This window comes from Crinia signifera, chromosome 5, assembly GCF_055691185.1.
Source record: "Crinia signifera chromosome 5, ASM5569118v1, whole genome shotgun sequence".
NCBI lineage: Eukaryota > Metazoa > Chordata > Amphibia > Anura > Myobatrachidae > Crinia > Crinia signifera.
In genome coordinates, this window is record NC_139221.1 from 332,015,572 (window position 1) to 332,034,642 (window position 19,071).

The window sequence follows — 19,071 nt, forward strand, 5'->3', positions numbered from 1 at the left end:
GCCTATATGAGAAGTGGGGGAGGTGAGGCCATGTAGACATGTAAGCATGTAGACCCCATACACTATAGGCCCCAATGCCTGGTGTTCCTCATGCTGCCATGGTGATGTGCCTATATGAAAAGTGGGGGAGGTGAGGCCATGTAAGCGTGTCAGCATGTAGACCCCATACACTATCCCCCCAATGCCTGGTGATCCTCATGCTGCCATGGTGATGGGCCTATATGAGAAGTGAGGGAGGTGAGGCCATGTAGGCGTGTCAGCATGTAGAACCCATACACTATAAGACCCAATGCCTGGTGGTCCTCATGCTGCCATGGTGATGGCCTATTTGAGAAGTGGGGGAGGTGAGGCCATGTAGGCATGTCAGCATGTAGACCCCATACACTATAGGCACCAATGCCTGGTGTTCCTCATGCTGCCATGGTGATGTGCCTATATGAAAAGTGGGGGAGGTGAGGCCATGTAAGCGTGTCAGCATGTAGACCCCATACACTATAAGACCCAATGCCTGGTGATCCTCATGCTGCCATGGTGATGGGCCTATATGAGAAGTGAGGGAGGTGAGGCCATGTAGGCGTGTCAGCATGTAGAACCCATACACTATAAGAACCAATGCCTGGTGGTCCTCATGCTGCCATGGTGATGGCCTATTTGAGAACTGGGGGGAGGTGAGGCCATGTAGGCATGTCAGCATGTAGAACCCATACACTATAAGAACCAATGCCTGGTGGTCCTCATGCTGCCATGGTGATGGCCTATTTGAGAACTGGGGGGAGGTGAGGCCATGTAGGCATGTCAGCATGTAGACCCCATACACTATACGCCCCAATACCTGGTGATCCTCATGCTGCCATGGTGATGGCCTATATGGGAAGTGGGGGAGGTGAGACCATGTAGGCATGTCAGCATGTAGACCCCATACACTATACTCCCCAATGCCTGGTGATCCTCATGCTGCCATGGTGATGGCCTATATGAGAAGTGGGGGAGGTGAGGCCATGTAGGCGTGTCAGCATGTAGACCCGATACACTATACGTCCAAATGCCTGGTGATCCTCATGCTGCCATGGTGATGGGCCTATATGAGAAGTGGGGGAGGTGAGGCCATGTAGGCGTGTCAGCATGTAGACCCCATACACTATACGCCCCAATGCCTGGTGATCCTCATGCTGCCATGGTGATGGGCCTATATGAGAAGCGGGGGAGGTGAGGCCATGTAGGCATGTGAGCATGTAGAACCCATACACTATACGCCCCAATGCCTGGTGATCCTCATGCTGCCATGGTGATGGCCTATATGAGAAGTGGAGGAGGTGAGGCCATGTAGGCGTGTCAGCATGTAGACCCCATACACTATACGCCCCAATACCTGGTGATCCTCATGCTGCCATGGTGATGGCCTATATGAGAAGTGGGGGAGGTGAGGCCATGTAGGCGTGTCAGCATGTAGAACCCATACACTATATGCCCCAATACCTGGTGATCCTCATGCTGCCATGGTGATGGGCCTATATGAGAAGTGGGGGAGGTGAGGCCATGTAGGCGTGTCAGCATGTAGAACCCATACACTATACGCCCCAATGGCTGGTGATACTCATTCTGCCATGGTGATGGCCTATATGAGAAGTGGTAGGAATGAGGCCATGTAGGCGTGTCAGCATGTAGACCCCATACACTATATTCCCCAATGCCTGGTGATCCTCATGCTGCCATGGTGATGGCCTATATGAGAATTGGGGGAGGTGAGGCCATGTAGGCATGTCAGCATGTAGACCCCATACACTATACGCCCCAATGCCTGGTGATCCTCATGCTGCCATGGTGATGGCCTATATGAGAAGTGGGGGAGGTGAGGCCATGTAGGCATGTCAGCATGTAGAACCCATAAACCCTTCGCCCCAATGCCTGGTGATCCTCATGCTGCCATGGTGATGGGCCTATATGAGAAGTGGGGGAGGTGAGGCCTTGTAGGCGTGTCAGCATGTAGAACCCATACACTATACGCCCCAATGGCTGGTGATACTCATGCTGCCATGGTGATAGCCTATATGAGAATTGGGGGAGGTGAGGCCATGTAGGCATGTCAGCATGTAGACCCCATACACTATACGCCCCAATACCTGGTGATCCTCATGCTGCCATGGTGATGGGCCTATATGAGAAGTGGGGGAGGTGAGGCCATGTAGGCGTGTCAGCATGTAGAACCCATAAACCATACGCCCCAATGCCTGGTGATCCTCATGCTGCCATGGTGATGGGCCTATATGAGAAGTGGGGGAGGTGAGGCCATGTAGGCATGTCAGCATGTAGACCCCATACACTAAACGCCCCAATTCCTGGTGATCCTCATGCTGCCATGGTAATGGGCCTATATGAGAAGTGGGAGAGGTGAGGCCATGTAGGCATGTCAGCATGTAGACCCCATACACTATACGCCCCAATGACTAGTGATCCTCATGCTGCCATGGTGATGGCCTATATGAGAAGTGGAGGAGGTGAGGCCATGTAGACATGTCAGCATGTAGACCCCATACACTATAGGGCCCAATGCTTGGTAATCCTCATGCTGCCATGGTGATGGGCCCATATGAGAAGTGGGGGAGGTGAGGCCATGTAGACGTGTCAGCATGTAGATCCCATACACTATACGCCCCAATGCCTGGTGATCCTCATGCTACTATGGTGATGGCCTATATGAGAAGTGGGGGAGGTGTGACCATGTAGGCGTGTCAGCATGTTGACCCCATACACTATACGCCCTGAGCCTGGTGATCCTCATGCTGCCATGGTGATGGGCCTATATGAGAAGTGGGGGAGGTGAGACCATGTAGGCATGTCAGCATGTAGACCCCATACACTATACACCCCAATGACTGGTGATCCTCATGCTGCCATGGTGATGGCCTATATGAGAAGTGGGGGAGGTGAGGCCATGTAGCCGTGTCAGCATGCAGACCCCATACACTATAGGCCCTAATGCCTGGTGATCCTCATGCTGCCATGGTGAGGACCTATATGAGAAGTGGGGGAGGTGAGGCCATGTAGGTGTGTCAGCATGTAGATCCCATACACTATAGGCCCCAATGCCTGGTGATCCTCATGCTGCCATGGTGATGGCCTATATGAGAAGTGAGGGAGGTGAGACCATGTAGGCGTGTCAGCATGTAGACCCCATACACTATACGCCCCAATGCCTGGTGATCCTCATGCTGCCATGGTGATGGCCTATATGAGAATTGGGGGAGGTGAGGCCATGTAGGTGTGTCAGCATGTAGACCCCATACACTATAGGCCCCAATGCCTGGTGATCCTCATGCTGCCATGGTGATGGGCCTATATGAGAAGTGGGGGAGGTGAGGCCCTGTAGGCGTGTCAGCATGTAGACCCCATACACTATACGCCCCAATGCCTGGTGATCCTCATGCTGTCATGGTGATGGGCCTATATGAGAAGTGGGGAGGTGAGGCTATGTAGACGTGTCAGCATGTAGACCCCATACACTATAGGCCCCAATGCCTGGTGATCCTCATGCTGCCATGGTGATGGTCTATATGAGAAGTGGGGGAGGTGAGGCCATGTAGGTGTGTCAGCATGTATACCCCATACACTATACGCCCCAATGCCTGGTGATCCTCATGCTGCCATGGTGATGGCCTATATGAGAAGTGGGGGAGGTGAGGCCATGTAGGCGTGTCAGCATGTATACCCCATACACTATACGCCCAAATGCCTGGTGATCCTCATGCTGCCATGGTGATGGCCTATATGAGAAGTGGGGGAGGTGAGGCCATGTAGGCATGTCAGCATGTAGACCCCATACACTATACGCCCCAATGCCTGGTGATCCTTATGCTGCCATGGTGAAGGCCTATATGAGAAGTGGAGGAGGTGAGGCCATGTAGGCGTGTCAGCATGTAGACCCCATACACTATACGCCCCAATGCCTGGTGATCCTCATGCTGCCATGGTGATGGCCTATATGAGAAGTGGGGGAGGTGAGGCCATGTAGGCGTGTCAGCATGTAGAACCCATACACTATACGCCCCAATGGCTGGTGATACTCATGCTGCCATGGTGATGGCCTATATGAGAATTGGGGGAGGTGAGGCCATGTAGGCATGTCAGCATGTAGACCCCATACACTATACGCCCCAATACCTGGTGATCCTCATGCTGCCATGGTGATGGGCCTATATGAGAAGTGGGGGAGGTGAGGCCATGTAGGCATGTCAGCATGTAGAACCCATACACAATAAGACCCAATGCCTTGTGGTACTCATGCTGCCATGGTGATGGGCCCATATGAGAAGTGGGGGAGGTGAGGCCATGTAGGCGTGTCAGCATGTAGACCCCATACACTATACGCCCCAATGCCTGGTGATCCTCATGCTGCCATGGTGATGGGCCTATATGAGAAGTGGGGGAGGTGAGGCCATGTAGGCATGTCAGCATGTAGACCCCATACACTATACGCCCCAATACCTGGTGATCCTCATGCTGCCATGGTGATGGGCCTATATGAGAAGTGGGGGAGTTGAGGCCATGTAGGCGTGTCAGCATGTAGACCCCATACACTATACATCCCAGAGCCTGGTGATCCTCATGCTGCCATGGTGATGGCCTATATGAGAAGTGGGAGAGGTGCGGCCATGTAGGCGTGTCAGAATGTAGATCCCATACACTATACCCCCAATGCCTGGTGATCATGATGCTGCCATGGTGATGGGCCTATATGAGAAGTGGGGGAGGTAAGGCCATGTAGGCGTGTCAGCATGTAGACCCCATACACTATACGCCCCAATGCCTGGTGATACTCATGCTGCCATGGTGATGGCCTATATGAGAAGTGGGGGAGGTGAGGCCATGTAGGCATGTCAGCATGTAGATCCCATACACTATAAGCCACAATGTCTGGTGATCCTCATGCTGCCATGGTGATGGGCCTATATGAGAAGTGGGGGAGGTGAGGCCATGTAGACATGTCAGCATGTAGACCCCATACACTATACGCCCCAATGCCTGGTGATCCTCATGCTGCCATGGTGATGGCCTACATGAGAAGTGGGGGAGGTGAGGCCATGTAGACATGTCAGCATGTAGACCCCATACACTATACGCCCCAATGCCTGGTGATCCTCATGCTGCCATGGTGATGGGCCCATATGAGAAGTGGGGGAGGTGAGGCCATGAAGACATGTCAGCATGTAGACCCCATACACTATACGCCCCAATGCCTGGTGATCCTCATGCTGCCATGGTGATGGGCCCATATGAGAAGTGGGGGAGGTGAGGCCATGAAGACATGTCAGCATGTAGACCCCAAACACTATACACCCCAATGCCTGGTGATCCTCATGCTGCAATGGTGATGGCCTATATGAGAAGTGGGGGAGGTGAGGCCATGTAGGCATGTCAGCATGTAGATCCCATACACTATATGCCCCAATACCTGGTGATCCTCATGCTGCAATGGTGATGGGCCAATATGAGAAGTGGGGGAGGTGAGGCCATGTAGGCGTGTCAGCATGTAGACCCCATACACTATACATCCCAATGCCTGGTGATCCTCATGCTGCTATGGTGATGGGCCTATATGAGAAGTGGGGGAGGTGAGGCCATGTAGGCGTGTCAGCATGTAGACCCCATACACTATACACCCCAATGCCTGGTGATCCTCATGCTGCCATGGTGATGGCCTATATGAGAAGTGGGGGAGGTGAGGCCATGTAGGCGTGTCAGCATGTAGAACCCATACACTATAAGACCTAATGCCTGGTGGTACTCATGCTGCCATGGTGATGGCCTATATGAGAAGTGGGGGAGGTGAGGCCATGTAGGCGTGTCAGCATGTAGACCCCATACACTATACATCCCAATGCCTGGTGATCCTCATGCTGCTATGGTGATGGGCCTATATGAGAAGTGGGGGAGGTGAGGCCATGTAGGCATGTCAGCATGTAGACCCCATACACTATACGCCCCAATGCCTGGTGATCCTCATGCTGCCATGGTGATGGCCTATATGAGAAGTGGGGGAGGTGAGGCCATGTAGGCGTGTCAGCATGTAGAACCCATACACTATAAGACCCAATGCCTGGTGGTACTCATGCTGCCATGGTGATGGGCCTATATGAGAAGTGGGGGAGGTGAGGCCATGTAGACATGTCAGCATGTAGACCCCATACACTATACGCCCCAATGCCTGGTGATCCTCATGCTGCCATGGTGATGGGCCCATATGAGAAGTGGGGGAGGTGAGGCCATGAAGACATGTCAGCATGTAGACCCCATACACTATACGCCCCAATGCCTGGTGATCCTCATGCTGCCATGGTGATGGGCCCATATGAGAAGTGGGGGAGGTGAGGCCATGAAGACATGTCAGCATGTAGACCCCAAACACTATACACCCCAATGCCTGGTGATCCTCATGCTGCAATGGTGATGGCCTATATGAGAAGTGGGGGAGGTGAGGCCATGTAGGCATGTCAGCATGTAGATCCCATACACTATATGCCCCAATACCTGGTGATCCTCATGCTGCAATGGTGATGGGCCTATATGAGAAGTGGGGGAGGTGAGGCCATGTAGGCGTGTCAGCATGTAGACCCCATACACTATACTCCCCAATGCCTGGTGATCCTCATGCTGCCATGGTGATGGGCCTATATGAGAAGTGGGGGAGGTGAGGCCATGTAGGCGTGTCAGCATGTAGACCCCATACACTATACATCCCAATGCCTGGTGATCCTCATGCTGCTATGGTGATGGGCCTATATGAGAAGTGGGGGAGGTGAGGCCATGTAGGCGTGTCAGCATGTAGACCCCATACACTATACACCCCAATGCCTGGTGATCCTCATGCTGCCATGGTGATGGCCTATATGAGAAGTGGGGGAGGTGAGGCCATGTAGGCGTGTCAGCATGTAGAACCCATACACTATAAGACCTAATGCCTGGTGGTACTCATGCTGCCATGGTGATGGCCTATATGAGAAGTGGGGGAGGTGAGGCCATGTAGGCGTGTCAGCATGTAGACCCCATACACTATACATCCCAATGCCTGGTGATCCTCATGCTGCTATGGTGATGGGCCTATATGAGAAGTGGGGGAGGTGAGGCCATGTAGGCATGTCAGCATGTAGACCCCATACACTATACGCCCCAATGCCTGGTGATCCTCATGCTGCCATGGTGATGGCCTATATGAGAAGTGGGGGAGGTGAGGCCATGTAGACATGTCAGCATGTAGACCCCATACACTATAGGCCCCAATGCCTGGTGATCCTCATGCTGCCATGGTGATGGCCTATATGAGAAGTGGGGGAGGTGAGGCCATGTAGGCGTGTCAGCATGTAGACCCCATACACTATAGGCCCCAATGCCTGGTGATCCTCATGCTGCCATGGTGATGGCCTATATGAGAAGTGGGGGAGGTGAGGCCATGTAGGCGTGTCAGCATGTAGACCCCATACACTATTCGCCCCAATGCCTGTTGATGCTCATGCTGCCATGGTGATGGCCTATATGAGAAGTGGGGGAGGTGAGGCCATGTAGCCATGTCAGCATGTAGACCCCATACACTATACGCCCCAATGCCTGGTGATCCTCATGCTGCTATGGTGATGGGCCTATATGAGAAGTGGGGGAGGTGAGGCCATGTAGGCATGTCAGCATGTAGACCCCATACACTATAGGCACCAATGCCTGGTGTTCCTCATGCTGCCATGGTGATGTGCCTATATGAAAAGTGGGGGAGGTGAGGCCATGTAAGCGTGTCAGCATGTAGACCCCATACACTATAAGACCCAATGCCTGGTGATCCTCATGCTGCCATGGTGATGGGCCTATATGAGAAGTGAGGGAGGTGAGGCCATGTAGGCGTGTCAGCATGTAGAACCCATACACTATAAGAACCAATGCCTGGTGGTCCTCATGCTGCCACGGTGATGGCCTATTTGAGAACTGGGGGGAGGTGAGGCCATGTAGGCATGTCAGCATGTAGACCCCATACACTATACGCCCCAATGCCTGGTGATCCTCATGCTGCCATGGTGATGGGCCTATATGAGAAGTGGGGGAGGTGAGGCCATGTAGGCATGTCAGCATGTAGACCCCATACACTATACGCCCCAATGCCTGGTGATCCTCATGCTGCCATGGTGATGGGCCTATATGAGAAGTGGGGGAGGTGAGGCCATGTAGACATGTCAGCATGTAGACCCCATACACTATAGGCCCCAATGCCTGGTGATCCTCATGCTGCTATGGTGATGGGCCTATATGAGAAGTGGGGGAGGTGAGGCCATGTAGGTGTGTCAGCATGTAGATCCCATACACTATACGCCCCAATACCTGGTGATCCTCATGCTGCCATGGTGATGGGGCTATATGAGAAGTGGGGGAGGTGAGGCCATGTAGGCATGTCAGCATGTAGACCCCATACACTATACGCCCCAATACCTGGTGATCCTCATGCTACCATGGTTATGGGCCTATATGAGAAGTGGGGGAGGTGAGGCCATGTAGACGTGTCAGCATGTAGACCCCATACACTGTAGGCCCCAATGCCTGGTGATCCTCATGCTGCCATGGTGATGGCCTATATGGGAAGTGGGGGAGGTGAGACCATGTAGGCACGTCAGCATGTAGACCCCATACACTATACTCCCCAATGCCTGGTGATCCTCATGCTGCCATGGTGATGGCCTATATGAGAAGTGGGGGAGGTGAGGCCATGTAGACGTGTCAGCATGTAGACCCGATACACTATACGTCCAAATGCCTGGTGATCCTCATGCTGCCATGGTGATGGGCCTATATGAGAAGTGGGGGAGGTGAGGCCATGTAGGCGTGTCAGCATGTAGACCCCATACACTATACGCCCCAATGCCTGGTGATCCTCATGCTGCCATGGTGATGGGCCTATATGAGAAGCGGGGGAGGTGAGGCCATGTAGGCATGTGAGCATGTAGAACCCATACACTATACGCCCCAATGCCTGGTGATCCTCATGCTGCCATGGTGATGGCCTATATGAGAAGTGGAGGAGGTGAGGCCATGTAGGCGTGTCAGCATGTAGACCCCATACACTATACGCCCCAATACCTGGTGATCCTCATGCTGCCATGGTGATGGCCTATATGAGAAGTGGGGGAGGTGAGGCCATGTAGGCGTGTCAGCATGTAGAACCCATACACTATACGCCCCAATACCTGGTGATCCTCATGCTGCCATGGTGATGGGCCTATATGAGAAGTGGGGGAGGTGAGGCCATGTAGGCGTGTCAGCATGTAGAACCCATACACTATACGCCCCAATGGCTGGTGATACTCATTCTGCCATGGTGATGGCCTATATGAGAAGTGGTAGGAATGAGGCCATGTAGGCGTGTCAGCATGTAGACCCCATACACTATATTCCCCAATGCCTCGTGATCCTCATGCTGCCATGGTGATGGCCTATATGAGAATTGGGGGAGGTGAGGCCATGTAGGCATGTCAGCATGTAGACCCCATACACTATACGCCCCAATGCCTGGTGATCCTCATGCTGCCATGGTGATGGCCTATATGAGAAGTGGGGGAGGTGAGGCCATGTAGGCATGTCAGCATGTAGAACCCATAAACCCTTCGCCCCAATGCCTGGTGATCCTCATGCTGCCATGGTGATGGGCCTATATGAGAAGTGGGGGAGGTGAGGCCTTGTAGGCGTGTCAGCATGTAGAACCCATACACTATACGCCCCAATGGCTGGTGATACTCATGCTGCCATGGTGATGGCCTATATGAGAATTGGGGGAGGTGAGGCCATGTAGGCATGTCAGCATGTAGACCCCATACACTATACGCCCCAATACCTGGTGATCCTCATGCTGCCATGGTGATGGGCCTATATGAGAAGTGGGGGAGGTGAGGCCATGTAGGCGTGTCAGCATGTAGAACCCATAAACCATACGCCCCAATGCCTGGTGATCCTCATGCTGCCATGGTGATGGGCCTATATGAGAAGTGGGGGAGGTGAGGCCATGTAGGCATGTCAGCATGTAGACCCCATACACTAAACGCCCCAATTCCTGGTGATCCTCATGCTGCCATGGTAATGGGCCTATATGAGAAGTGGGAGAGGTGAGGCCATGTAGGCATGTCAGCATGTAGACCCCATACACTATACGCCCCAATGACTAGTGATCCTCATGCTGCCATGGTGATGGCCTATATGAGAAGTGGAGGAGGTGAGGCCATGTAGACATGTCAGCATGTAGACCCCATACACTATAGGGCCCAATGCTTGGTGATCCTCATGCTGCCATGGTGATAGGCCCATATGAGAAGTGGGGGAGGTGAGGCCATGTAGACGTGTCAGCATGTAGATCCCATACACTATACGCCCCAATGCCTGGTGATCCTCATGCTGCTATGGTGATGGCCTATATGAGAAGTGGGGGAGGTGTGACCATGTAGGCGTGTCAGCATGTTGACCCCATACACTATACGCCCTGAGCCTGGTGATCCTCATGCTGCCATGGTGATGGGCCTATATGAGAAGTGGGGGAGGTGAGACCATGTAGGCATGTCAGCATGTAGACCCCATACACTATACGCCCCAATGACTGGTGATCCTCATGCTGCCATGGTGATGGCCTATATGAGAAGTGGGGGAGGTGAGGCCATGTAGCCGTGTCAGCATGCAGACCCCATACACTATAGGCCCCAATGCCTGGTGATCCTCATGCTGCCATGGTGATGACCTATATGAGAAGTGGGGGAGGTGAGGCCATGTAGGTGTGTCAGCATGTAGATCCCATACACTATAGGCCCCAATGCCTGGTGATCCTCATGCTGCCATGGTGATGGCCTATATGAGAAGTGAGGGAGGTGAGACCATGTAGGCGTGTCAGCATGTAGACCCCATACACTATACGCCCCAATGCCTGGTGATCCTCATGCTGCCATGGTGATGGCCTATATGAGAATTGGGGGAGGTGAGGCTATGTAGGTGTGTCAGCATGTAGACCCCATACACTATAGGCCCCAATGCCTGGTGATCCTCATGCTGCCATGGTGATGGGCCTATATGATAAGTGGGGGAGGTGAGGCCCTGTAGGCGTGTCAGCATGTAGACCCCATACCCTATACGCCCCAATGCCTGGTGATCCTCATGCTGTCATGGTGATGGGCCTATATGAGAAGTGGGGAGGTGAGGCTATGTAGACGTGTCAGCATGTAGACCCCATACACTATAGGCCCCAATGCCTGGTGATCCTCATGCTGCCATGGTGATGGTCTATATGAGAAGTGGGGGAGGTGAGGCCATGTAGGTGTGTCAGCATGTATAACCCCTAACACTATACGCCCCAATGCCTGGTGATCCTCATGCTGCCATGGTGATGGCCTATATGAGAAGTGGGGGAGGTGAGGCCATGTAGGCGTGTCAGCATGTAGACCCCATACACTATACGCCCCAATGCCTGGTGATCCTCATGCTGCCATGGTGATGGGCCTATATGAGAAGTGGGGGAGGTGAGGCCATGTAGGCGTGTCAGCATGTAGACCCTATACACTATACGCCCCAATGCCTGGTGATCCTCATCCTGCCATGGTTATGGCCTATATGAGAAGTGGAGGAGGTGAGGCCATGTAGGCGTGTCAGCATGTAGACCCCATACACTATACGCTCCAATTCCTGGTGATCCTCATGCTGCCATGGTGATGGGCCTATATGAGAAGTGGGGGAGGTGAGACCATGTAGGCGTGTCAGCATGTATACCCCATACACTATACGCCCCAATGCCTGGTGATCCTCATGCTGCCATGGTGATGGCCTATATGAGAAGGGGGGGAGGTGAGGCCATGTAGGCATGTCAGCATGTAGACCCCATACAGTATACGCCCCAATGCCTGGTGATCCTTATGCTGCCATGGTGAAGGCCTATATGAGAAGTGGAGGAGGTGAGGCCATGTAGGCGTGTCAGCATGTAGACCCCATACACTATACGCCCCAATGCCTGGTGATCCTCATGCTGCCATGGTGATGGCCTATATGAGAAGTGGGGGAGGTGAGGCCATGTAGGCGTGTCAGCATGTAGAACCCATACACTATACGCCCCAATGGCTGGTGATACTCATGCTGCCATGGTGATGGCCTATATGAGAATTGGGGGAGGTGAGGCCATGTAGGCATGTCAGCATGTAGACCCCATACACTATACGCCCCAATACCTGGTGATCCTCATGCTGCCATGGTGATGGGCCTATATGAGAAGTGGGGGAGGTGAGGCCATGTAGGCATGTCAGCATGTAGAACCCATACACAATAAGACCCAATGCCTTGTGGTACTCATGCTGCCATGGTGATGGGCCCATATGAGAAGTGGGGGAGGTGAGGCCATGTAGGCGTGTCAGCATGTAGACCCCATACACTATACGCCCCAATGCCTGGTGATCCTCATGCTGCCATGGTGATGGGCCTATATGAGAAGTGGGGGAGGTGAGGCCATGTAGGCATGTCAGCATGTAGACCCCATACACTATACGCCCCAATACCTGGTGATCCTCATGCTGCCATGGTGATGGGCCTATATGAGAAGTGGGGGAGTTGAGGCCATGTAGGCGTGTCAGCATGTAGACCCCATACACTATACATCCCAGAGCCTGGTGATCCTCATGCTGCCATGGTGATGGCCTATATGAGAAGTGGGAGAGGTGTGGCCATGTAGGCGTGTCAGAATGTAGATCCCATACACTATACCCCCAATGCCTGGTGATCATGATGCTGCCATGGTGATGGGCCTATATGAGAAGTGGGGGAGGTAAGGCCATGTAGGCGCGTCAGCATGTAGACCCCATACACTATACGCCCCAATGCCTGGTGATACTCATGCTGCCATGGTGATGGCCTATATGAGAAGTGGGGGAGGTGAGGCCATGTAGGCATGTCAGCATGTAGATCCCATACACTATAAGCCACAATGTCTGGTGATCCTCATGCTGCCATGGTGATGGGCCTATGTGAGAAGTGGGGGAGGTGAGGCCATGTAGACATGTCAGCATGTAGACCCCATACACTATACGCCCCAATGCCTGGTGATCCTCATGCTGCCATGGTGATGGCCTACATGAGAAGTGGGGGAGGTGAGGCCATGTAGACATGTCAGCATGTAGACCCCATACACTATACGCCCCAATGCCTGGTGATCCTCATGCTGCCATGGTGATGGGCCCATATGAGAAGTGGGGGAGGTGAGGCCATGAAGACATGTCAGCATGTAGACCCCATACACTATACACCCCAATGCCTGGTGATCCTCATGCTGCCATGGTGATGGGCCCATATGAGAAGTGGGGGAGGTGAGGCCATGAAGACATGTCAGCATGTAGACCCCAAACACTTTACACCCCAATGCCTGGTGATCCTCATGCTGCAATGGTGATGGCCTATATGAGAAGTGGGGGAGGTGAGGCCATGTAGGCATGTCAGCATGTAGATCCCATACACTATATGCCCCAATACCTGGTGATCCTCATGCTGCCATGGTGATGGGCCTATATGAGAAGTGGGGGAGGTGAGGCCATGTAGGCGTGTCAGCATGTAGACCCCATACACTATACGCCCCAATGCCTGGTGATCCTCATGCTGCCATGGTGATGGGCCTATATGAGAAGTGGGGGAGGTGAGGCCATGTAGGCGTGTCAGCATGTAGACCCCATACACTATACATCCCAATGCCTGGTGATCCTCATGCTGCTATGGTGATGGGCCTATATGAGAAGTGGGGGAGGTGAGGCCATGTAGGCGTGTCAGCATGTAGACCCCATACACTATACACCCCAATGCCTGGTGATCCTCATGCTGCCATGGTGATGGCCTATATGAGAAGTGGGGGAGGTGAGGCCATGTAGGCGTGTCAGCATGTAGAACCCATACACTATAAGACCTAATGCCTGGTGGTACTCATGCTGCCATGGTGATGGCCTATATGAGAAGTGGGGGAGGTGAGGCCATGTAGGCGTGTCAGCATGTAGACCCCATACACTATACATCCCAATGCCTGGTGATCCTCATGCTGCTATGGTGATGGGCCTATATGAGAAGTGGGGGAGGTGAGGCCATGTAGGCATGTCAGCATGTAGACCCCATACACTATACGCCCCAATGCCTGGCGATCCTCATGCTGCCATGGTGATGGCCTATATGAGAAGTGGGGGAGGTGAGGCCATGTAGGCGTGTCAGCATGTAGAACCCATACACTATAAGACCCAATGCCTGGTGGTACTCATGCTGCCATGGTGATGGCCTATATGAGAAGTGGGGGAGGTGAGGCCATGTAGACATGTCAGCATGTAGACCCCATACACTATAGGCCCCAATGCCTGGTGATCCTCATGCTGCCATGGTGATGGCCTATATGAGAAGTGGGGGAGGTGAGGCCATGTAGGCGTATCAGCATGTAGACCCCATACACTATACGCCACAATACCTGGTGGTACTCATGCTGCCATGGTGATGGCCTATATGAGAAGTGGGGGAGGTGAGGCCTTGTAGGCGTGTCAGCATGTAGACCCATTACACTATTCGCCCCAATGCCTGGTGATGCTCATGCTGCCATGGTGATGGGCCTATATGAGAAGTGGGGGAGGTGAGGCCATGTAGCCATGTCAGCATGTAGACCCCATACACTATACGCCCCAATGCCTGGTGATCCTCATGCTGCTATGGTGATGGGCCTATATGAGAAGTGGGGGAGGTGAGGCCATGTAGGCGTGTCAGCATGTATACCCCATACACTATACGCCCCAATGCCTGGTGATCCTCATGCTGCCATGGTGATGGGCCTATATGAGAAGTGGGGGAGGTGAGGCCATGCAGGCTTGTCAGCATGTAGACCCCATACACTATAAGACCCAATGCCTGGTGGTCCTCATGCTGCTATGGTGATGGCCTATATGAGAAGTGGGGGAGGTGAGGCCATGTAGACATGTCAGCATGTAGACCCCATACACTATAGGCCCCAATGCCTGGTGATCCTCATGCTGCCATGGTGATGGCCTATATGAGAAGTGGGGAAGGTGAGGCCATGTAGGCATGTCAGCATGTAGACCCCATACACTATAAGACCCAATTCCTGGTGATCCTCATGCTGCCATGGTGATGGCCTATATGAGAAGTGGGGAAGGTGAGGCCATGTAGGCGTGTCAGCATGTAGACCCCATACACTATATGCCCCAATGCCTGGTGATCCTCATGCTGCCATGGTGATGGGCCTGTATGAGAAGTGGGGGAGGTGAGGCCATGTAGGCATGTCAGCATGTAGAACCCATACACTATATGCCCAATGCCTGGTGATCCTCATGCTGCCATGGTGATGGGCCTGTATGAGAAGTGGGAGAGGTGAGGCCATGTAGGCGTGTCAGCATGTAGATCCCATACACTATACGCCCCAATGCCTGGTGATCCTCATGCTGCCATGGTGATGGGCCTATATGAGAAGTGGGGGAGGTGTGGCCATGTAGGCGTGTCAGCATGTAGATCCCATACACTGTTCGCCCCAATGCCTGGTGATCCTCATGCTGCCATGGTGATGGGCCTATATGAGAAGTGGGGGAGGTGAGGCCATGTAGGTGTGTCAGCATGTATACCCCATACACTATACTCCCCAATGCCTGGTGATCCTCATGCTGCCATGGTTATGGGCCTATATGAGAAGTGGGGCTGGTGAGGCCATGTAGGCGTGTCAGCATGTAGACCCCATATACTATACGCCCCAATGCCTGGTGATCCTCATGCTGCCATGGTGATGGTCTATATGAGAAGTGGGGGAGGTGAGGCCATGTAGGCGTCTCAGCATGTAGACCCCATACACTATACGCCACAATGCCTGGTGATCCTCATGCTGCCATGGTGATGGCCTATATGAGAAGTGGGGGAGGTGAGGCCATGTAGACATGTCAGCATGTAGACCCCATACACTATAGGCCCCAATGCCTGGTGATCCTCATGCTGCCATGGTGATGGCCTATATGAGAAGTGGGGGAGGTGAGGCCATGTAGACATGTCAGCATGTAGACCCCATACACTATAGGCCCCAATGCCTGGTGATGCTCATGCTGCCATGGTGATGGGCCTATATGAGAAGTGGGGGAGGTGAGGCCATGTAGACATGTCAGCATGTAGACCCCATACACTATAGGCCCCAATGCCTGGTGATGCTCATGCTGCCATGGTGATGGACCTATTTTTATGTGGAGGCCTGGAGCTACAGTTGCCCTATTGTTACTCTGGCTCTGCCGTGCCCAGAGTGTCCCTGAGCGCGGACATGTTTCCACTCATTTTGCTTTTACATGGTTTAACATACAAAATGACACACCAAAAAACCCAGTGTCGACCATTTTCATGTTCACCTTTTCACTGTGTTGACCTATTGTACCTTCGACCTTTTGATCTTGTTGACCATGTTCTTGTCGTCTAAACGGGTTGGCCTATTGGTCATACCAAGTATTGCTGAACGTATGATCCGCACCTGTATAAGACCCTCACCTCCTGTGTGTGACACAGCCTGAATGAGACTCTGGGACTCCTCCAGCACCCGCTTCTCCATGGCCTTCTTCCCCATCCCAAAATTCCTGAGTGACGCTATGGTGAATCTGCGCAGCTGGCGCCATCGCTCCCCATCAATGCTGGGGAAACCTGCAGAGACAGAGGTCAGATGATCAGCGCAGGTAATGATGCAGAGACAGAGGTCACATGATCAGCGCAGGTAATGATGCAGAGACAGAGGTCAGATGATCAGCGCAGGTAATGATGCAGAGACAGTGGTCACATGATCAGCGCAGGTAGTGATGCAGACAGTGGTCACATGATCAGCGCAGGTAGTGATGCAGACAGTGGTCACATGATCAGCACAGGTAATGATGCAGAGACAGAGGTCACATGATCAGCACAGGTAATGATGCAGAGACAGTGGTCACATGATCAGATCAGCGCAGGTAATGATGCAGAGACAGTGGTCACATGATCAGCACAGGTAATGTTGCAGAGACAGAGGTCACATGATCAGCGCAGGTATTGATGCAGAGACAGTGGTCACATGATCAGCGCCGGTAATGATGCAGAGACAGTGGTCACATGATCAGCACAGGTAATGATGCAGAGACAGTGGTCACATGATCAGCACAGGTAATGATGCAGAGACAGAGGTCACATGATCAGCGCAGGTAATGTTGCAGAGACAGAGGTCACATGATCAGCATAGGTAATGATGCAGAGACAGAGGTCACATGATCAGCGCAGGTAATGATGCAGAGACAGTGGTCACATGATCAGCGCAGGTAATGATGCAGAGACAGTGGTCACATGATCAGCACAGGTAATGATGCAGAGACAGTGGTCACATGATCAGCGCCGGTAATGATGCAGAGACAGTGGTCACATGATCAGCACAGGTAATGATGCAGAGACAGTGGTCACATGATCAGCGCAGGTAATGATGCAGAGACAGTGGTCACATGATCAGCGCAGGTAATGATGCAGACAGTGGTCACATGATCAGCACAGGTAATGATGCAGAGACAGAGGTCACATGATCAGCACAGGTATTGATGCAGAGACAGTGGTCACATGATCAGCACAGGTAATGATGCAGAGACAGAGGTCACATGATCAGCACAGGTAATGATGCAGAGACAGTGGTCACATGATCAGCGCAGGTAATGTTGCAGAGACAGAGGTCACATGATCAGCACAGGTAATGATGCAGAGACAGAGGTCACATGATCAGCACAGGTAATGATGCAGAGACAGTGGTCACATGATCAGCGCAGGTAATGTTGCAGAGACAGAGGTCACATGATCAGCACAGGTAATGTTGCAGAGACAGAGGTCACATGATCAGCACAGGTAATGATGCAGAGACAGAGGTCACATGATCAGCGCAGGTAATGATGCAGAGACAGTGGTCACATGATCAGCGCAGGTAATGATGCAGAGACAGAGGTCACATGATCAGCACAGGTAATGATGCAGAGACAGAGGTCACATGATCAGCGCAGGTATTGATGCAGAGACAGTGGTCACATGATCAGCGCAGGTAATGTTGCAGAGACAGAGGTCACATGATCAGCGCAGGTAATGTTGCAGAGACAGAGGTCACATGATCAGCGCAGGTATTGATGCAGAGACAGTGGTCACATGATCAGCGCAGGTAATGATGCAGAGACAGAGGTCACATGATCAGCGCAGGTAATGATGCAGAGACAATGGTCACATGATCAGCACAGGTAATGATGCAGAGACAGAGGTCACATGATCAGCGCAGGTATTGATGCAGAGACAGTGGTCACATGATCAGCGCAGGTAATGTTGCAGAGACAGTGGTCACATGATCAGCGCAGGTATTGATGCAGAGACAGTGGTCACATGATCAGCGCAGGTAATGTTGCAGAGACAGAGGTCACATGATCAGCACAGGTAATGATGCAGAGACAGAGGTCACATGATCAGCGCAGGTAGTGATGCAGAGACAGAGGTCACATGATCAGCGCAGGTAGTGATGCAGAGACAGAGGTCACATGATCAGCGCAGGTAATGTTGCAGAGACAGAGGTCACATGATCAGCACAGGTAATGATGCAGAGACAGAGGTCACATGATCAGCACAGGTAGTGATGCAGACAGTGGTCACATGATCAGCGCAGGTAGTGATGCAGACAGTGGTCACATGATCAGCACAGGTAATGATGCAGAGACAGAGGTCACATGATCAGCGCCGGTAATGATGCAGAGACAATGGTCACATGATCAGCACAGGTAATGATGCAGAGACAGAGGTCACATGATCAGCACAGGTATTGATGCAGAGACAGTGGTCACATGATCAGCGCAGGTAATGTTGCAGAGACAGAGGTCACATGATCAGCACAGGTAATGATGCAGAGACAGAGGTCACATGATCAGCACAGGTAATGATGCAGAGACAGAGGTCACATGATCAGCACAGGTAATGATGCAGAGACAGAGGTCACATGATCAGCGCAGGTAATGATGCAGAGACAGTGGTCACATGATCAGCGCAGGT

At 52.6% G+C, this 19,071-nt stretch overlaps 1 protein-coding gene across 1 annotated transcript in view; it reads right to left on the reverse strand.

Moving 5' to 3' along the window:
- LOC146005648 (cytochrome P450 2F5-like) overlaps positions 1-19,071 on the reverse strand; it is a 90,080-nt gene that overhangs the window by 61,740 nt on the left and 9,269 nt on the right. Inside the window, exon 5 of the mRNA XM_083145039.1 lies at positions 16,537-16,686. Within this exon, the coding sequence (XP_083001165.1) occupies positions 16,537-16,686 (150 nt within the window). The remainder of the gene's footprint in view (positions 1-16,536; positions 16,687-19,071) is intronic.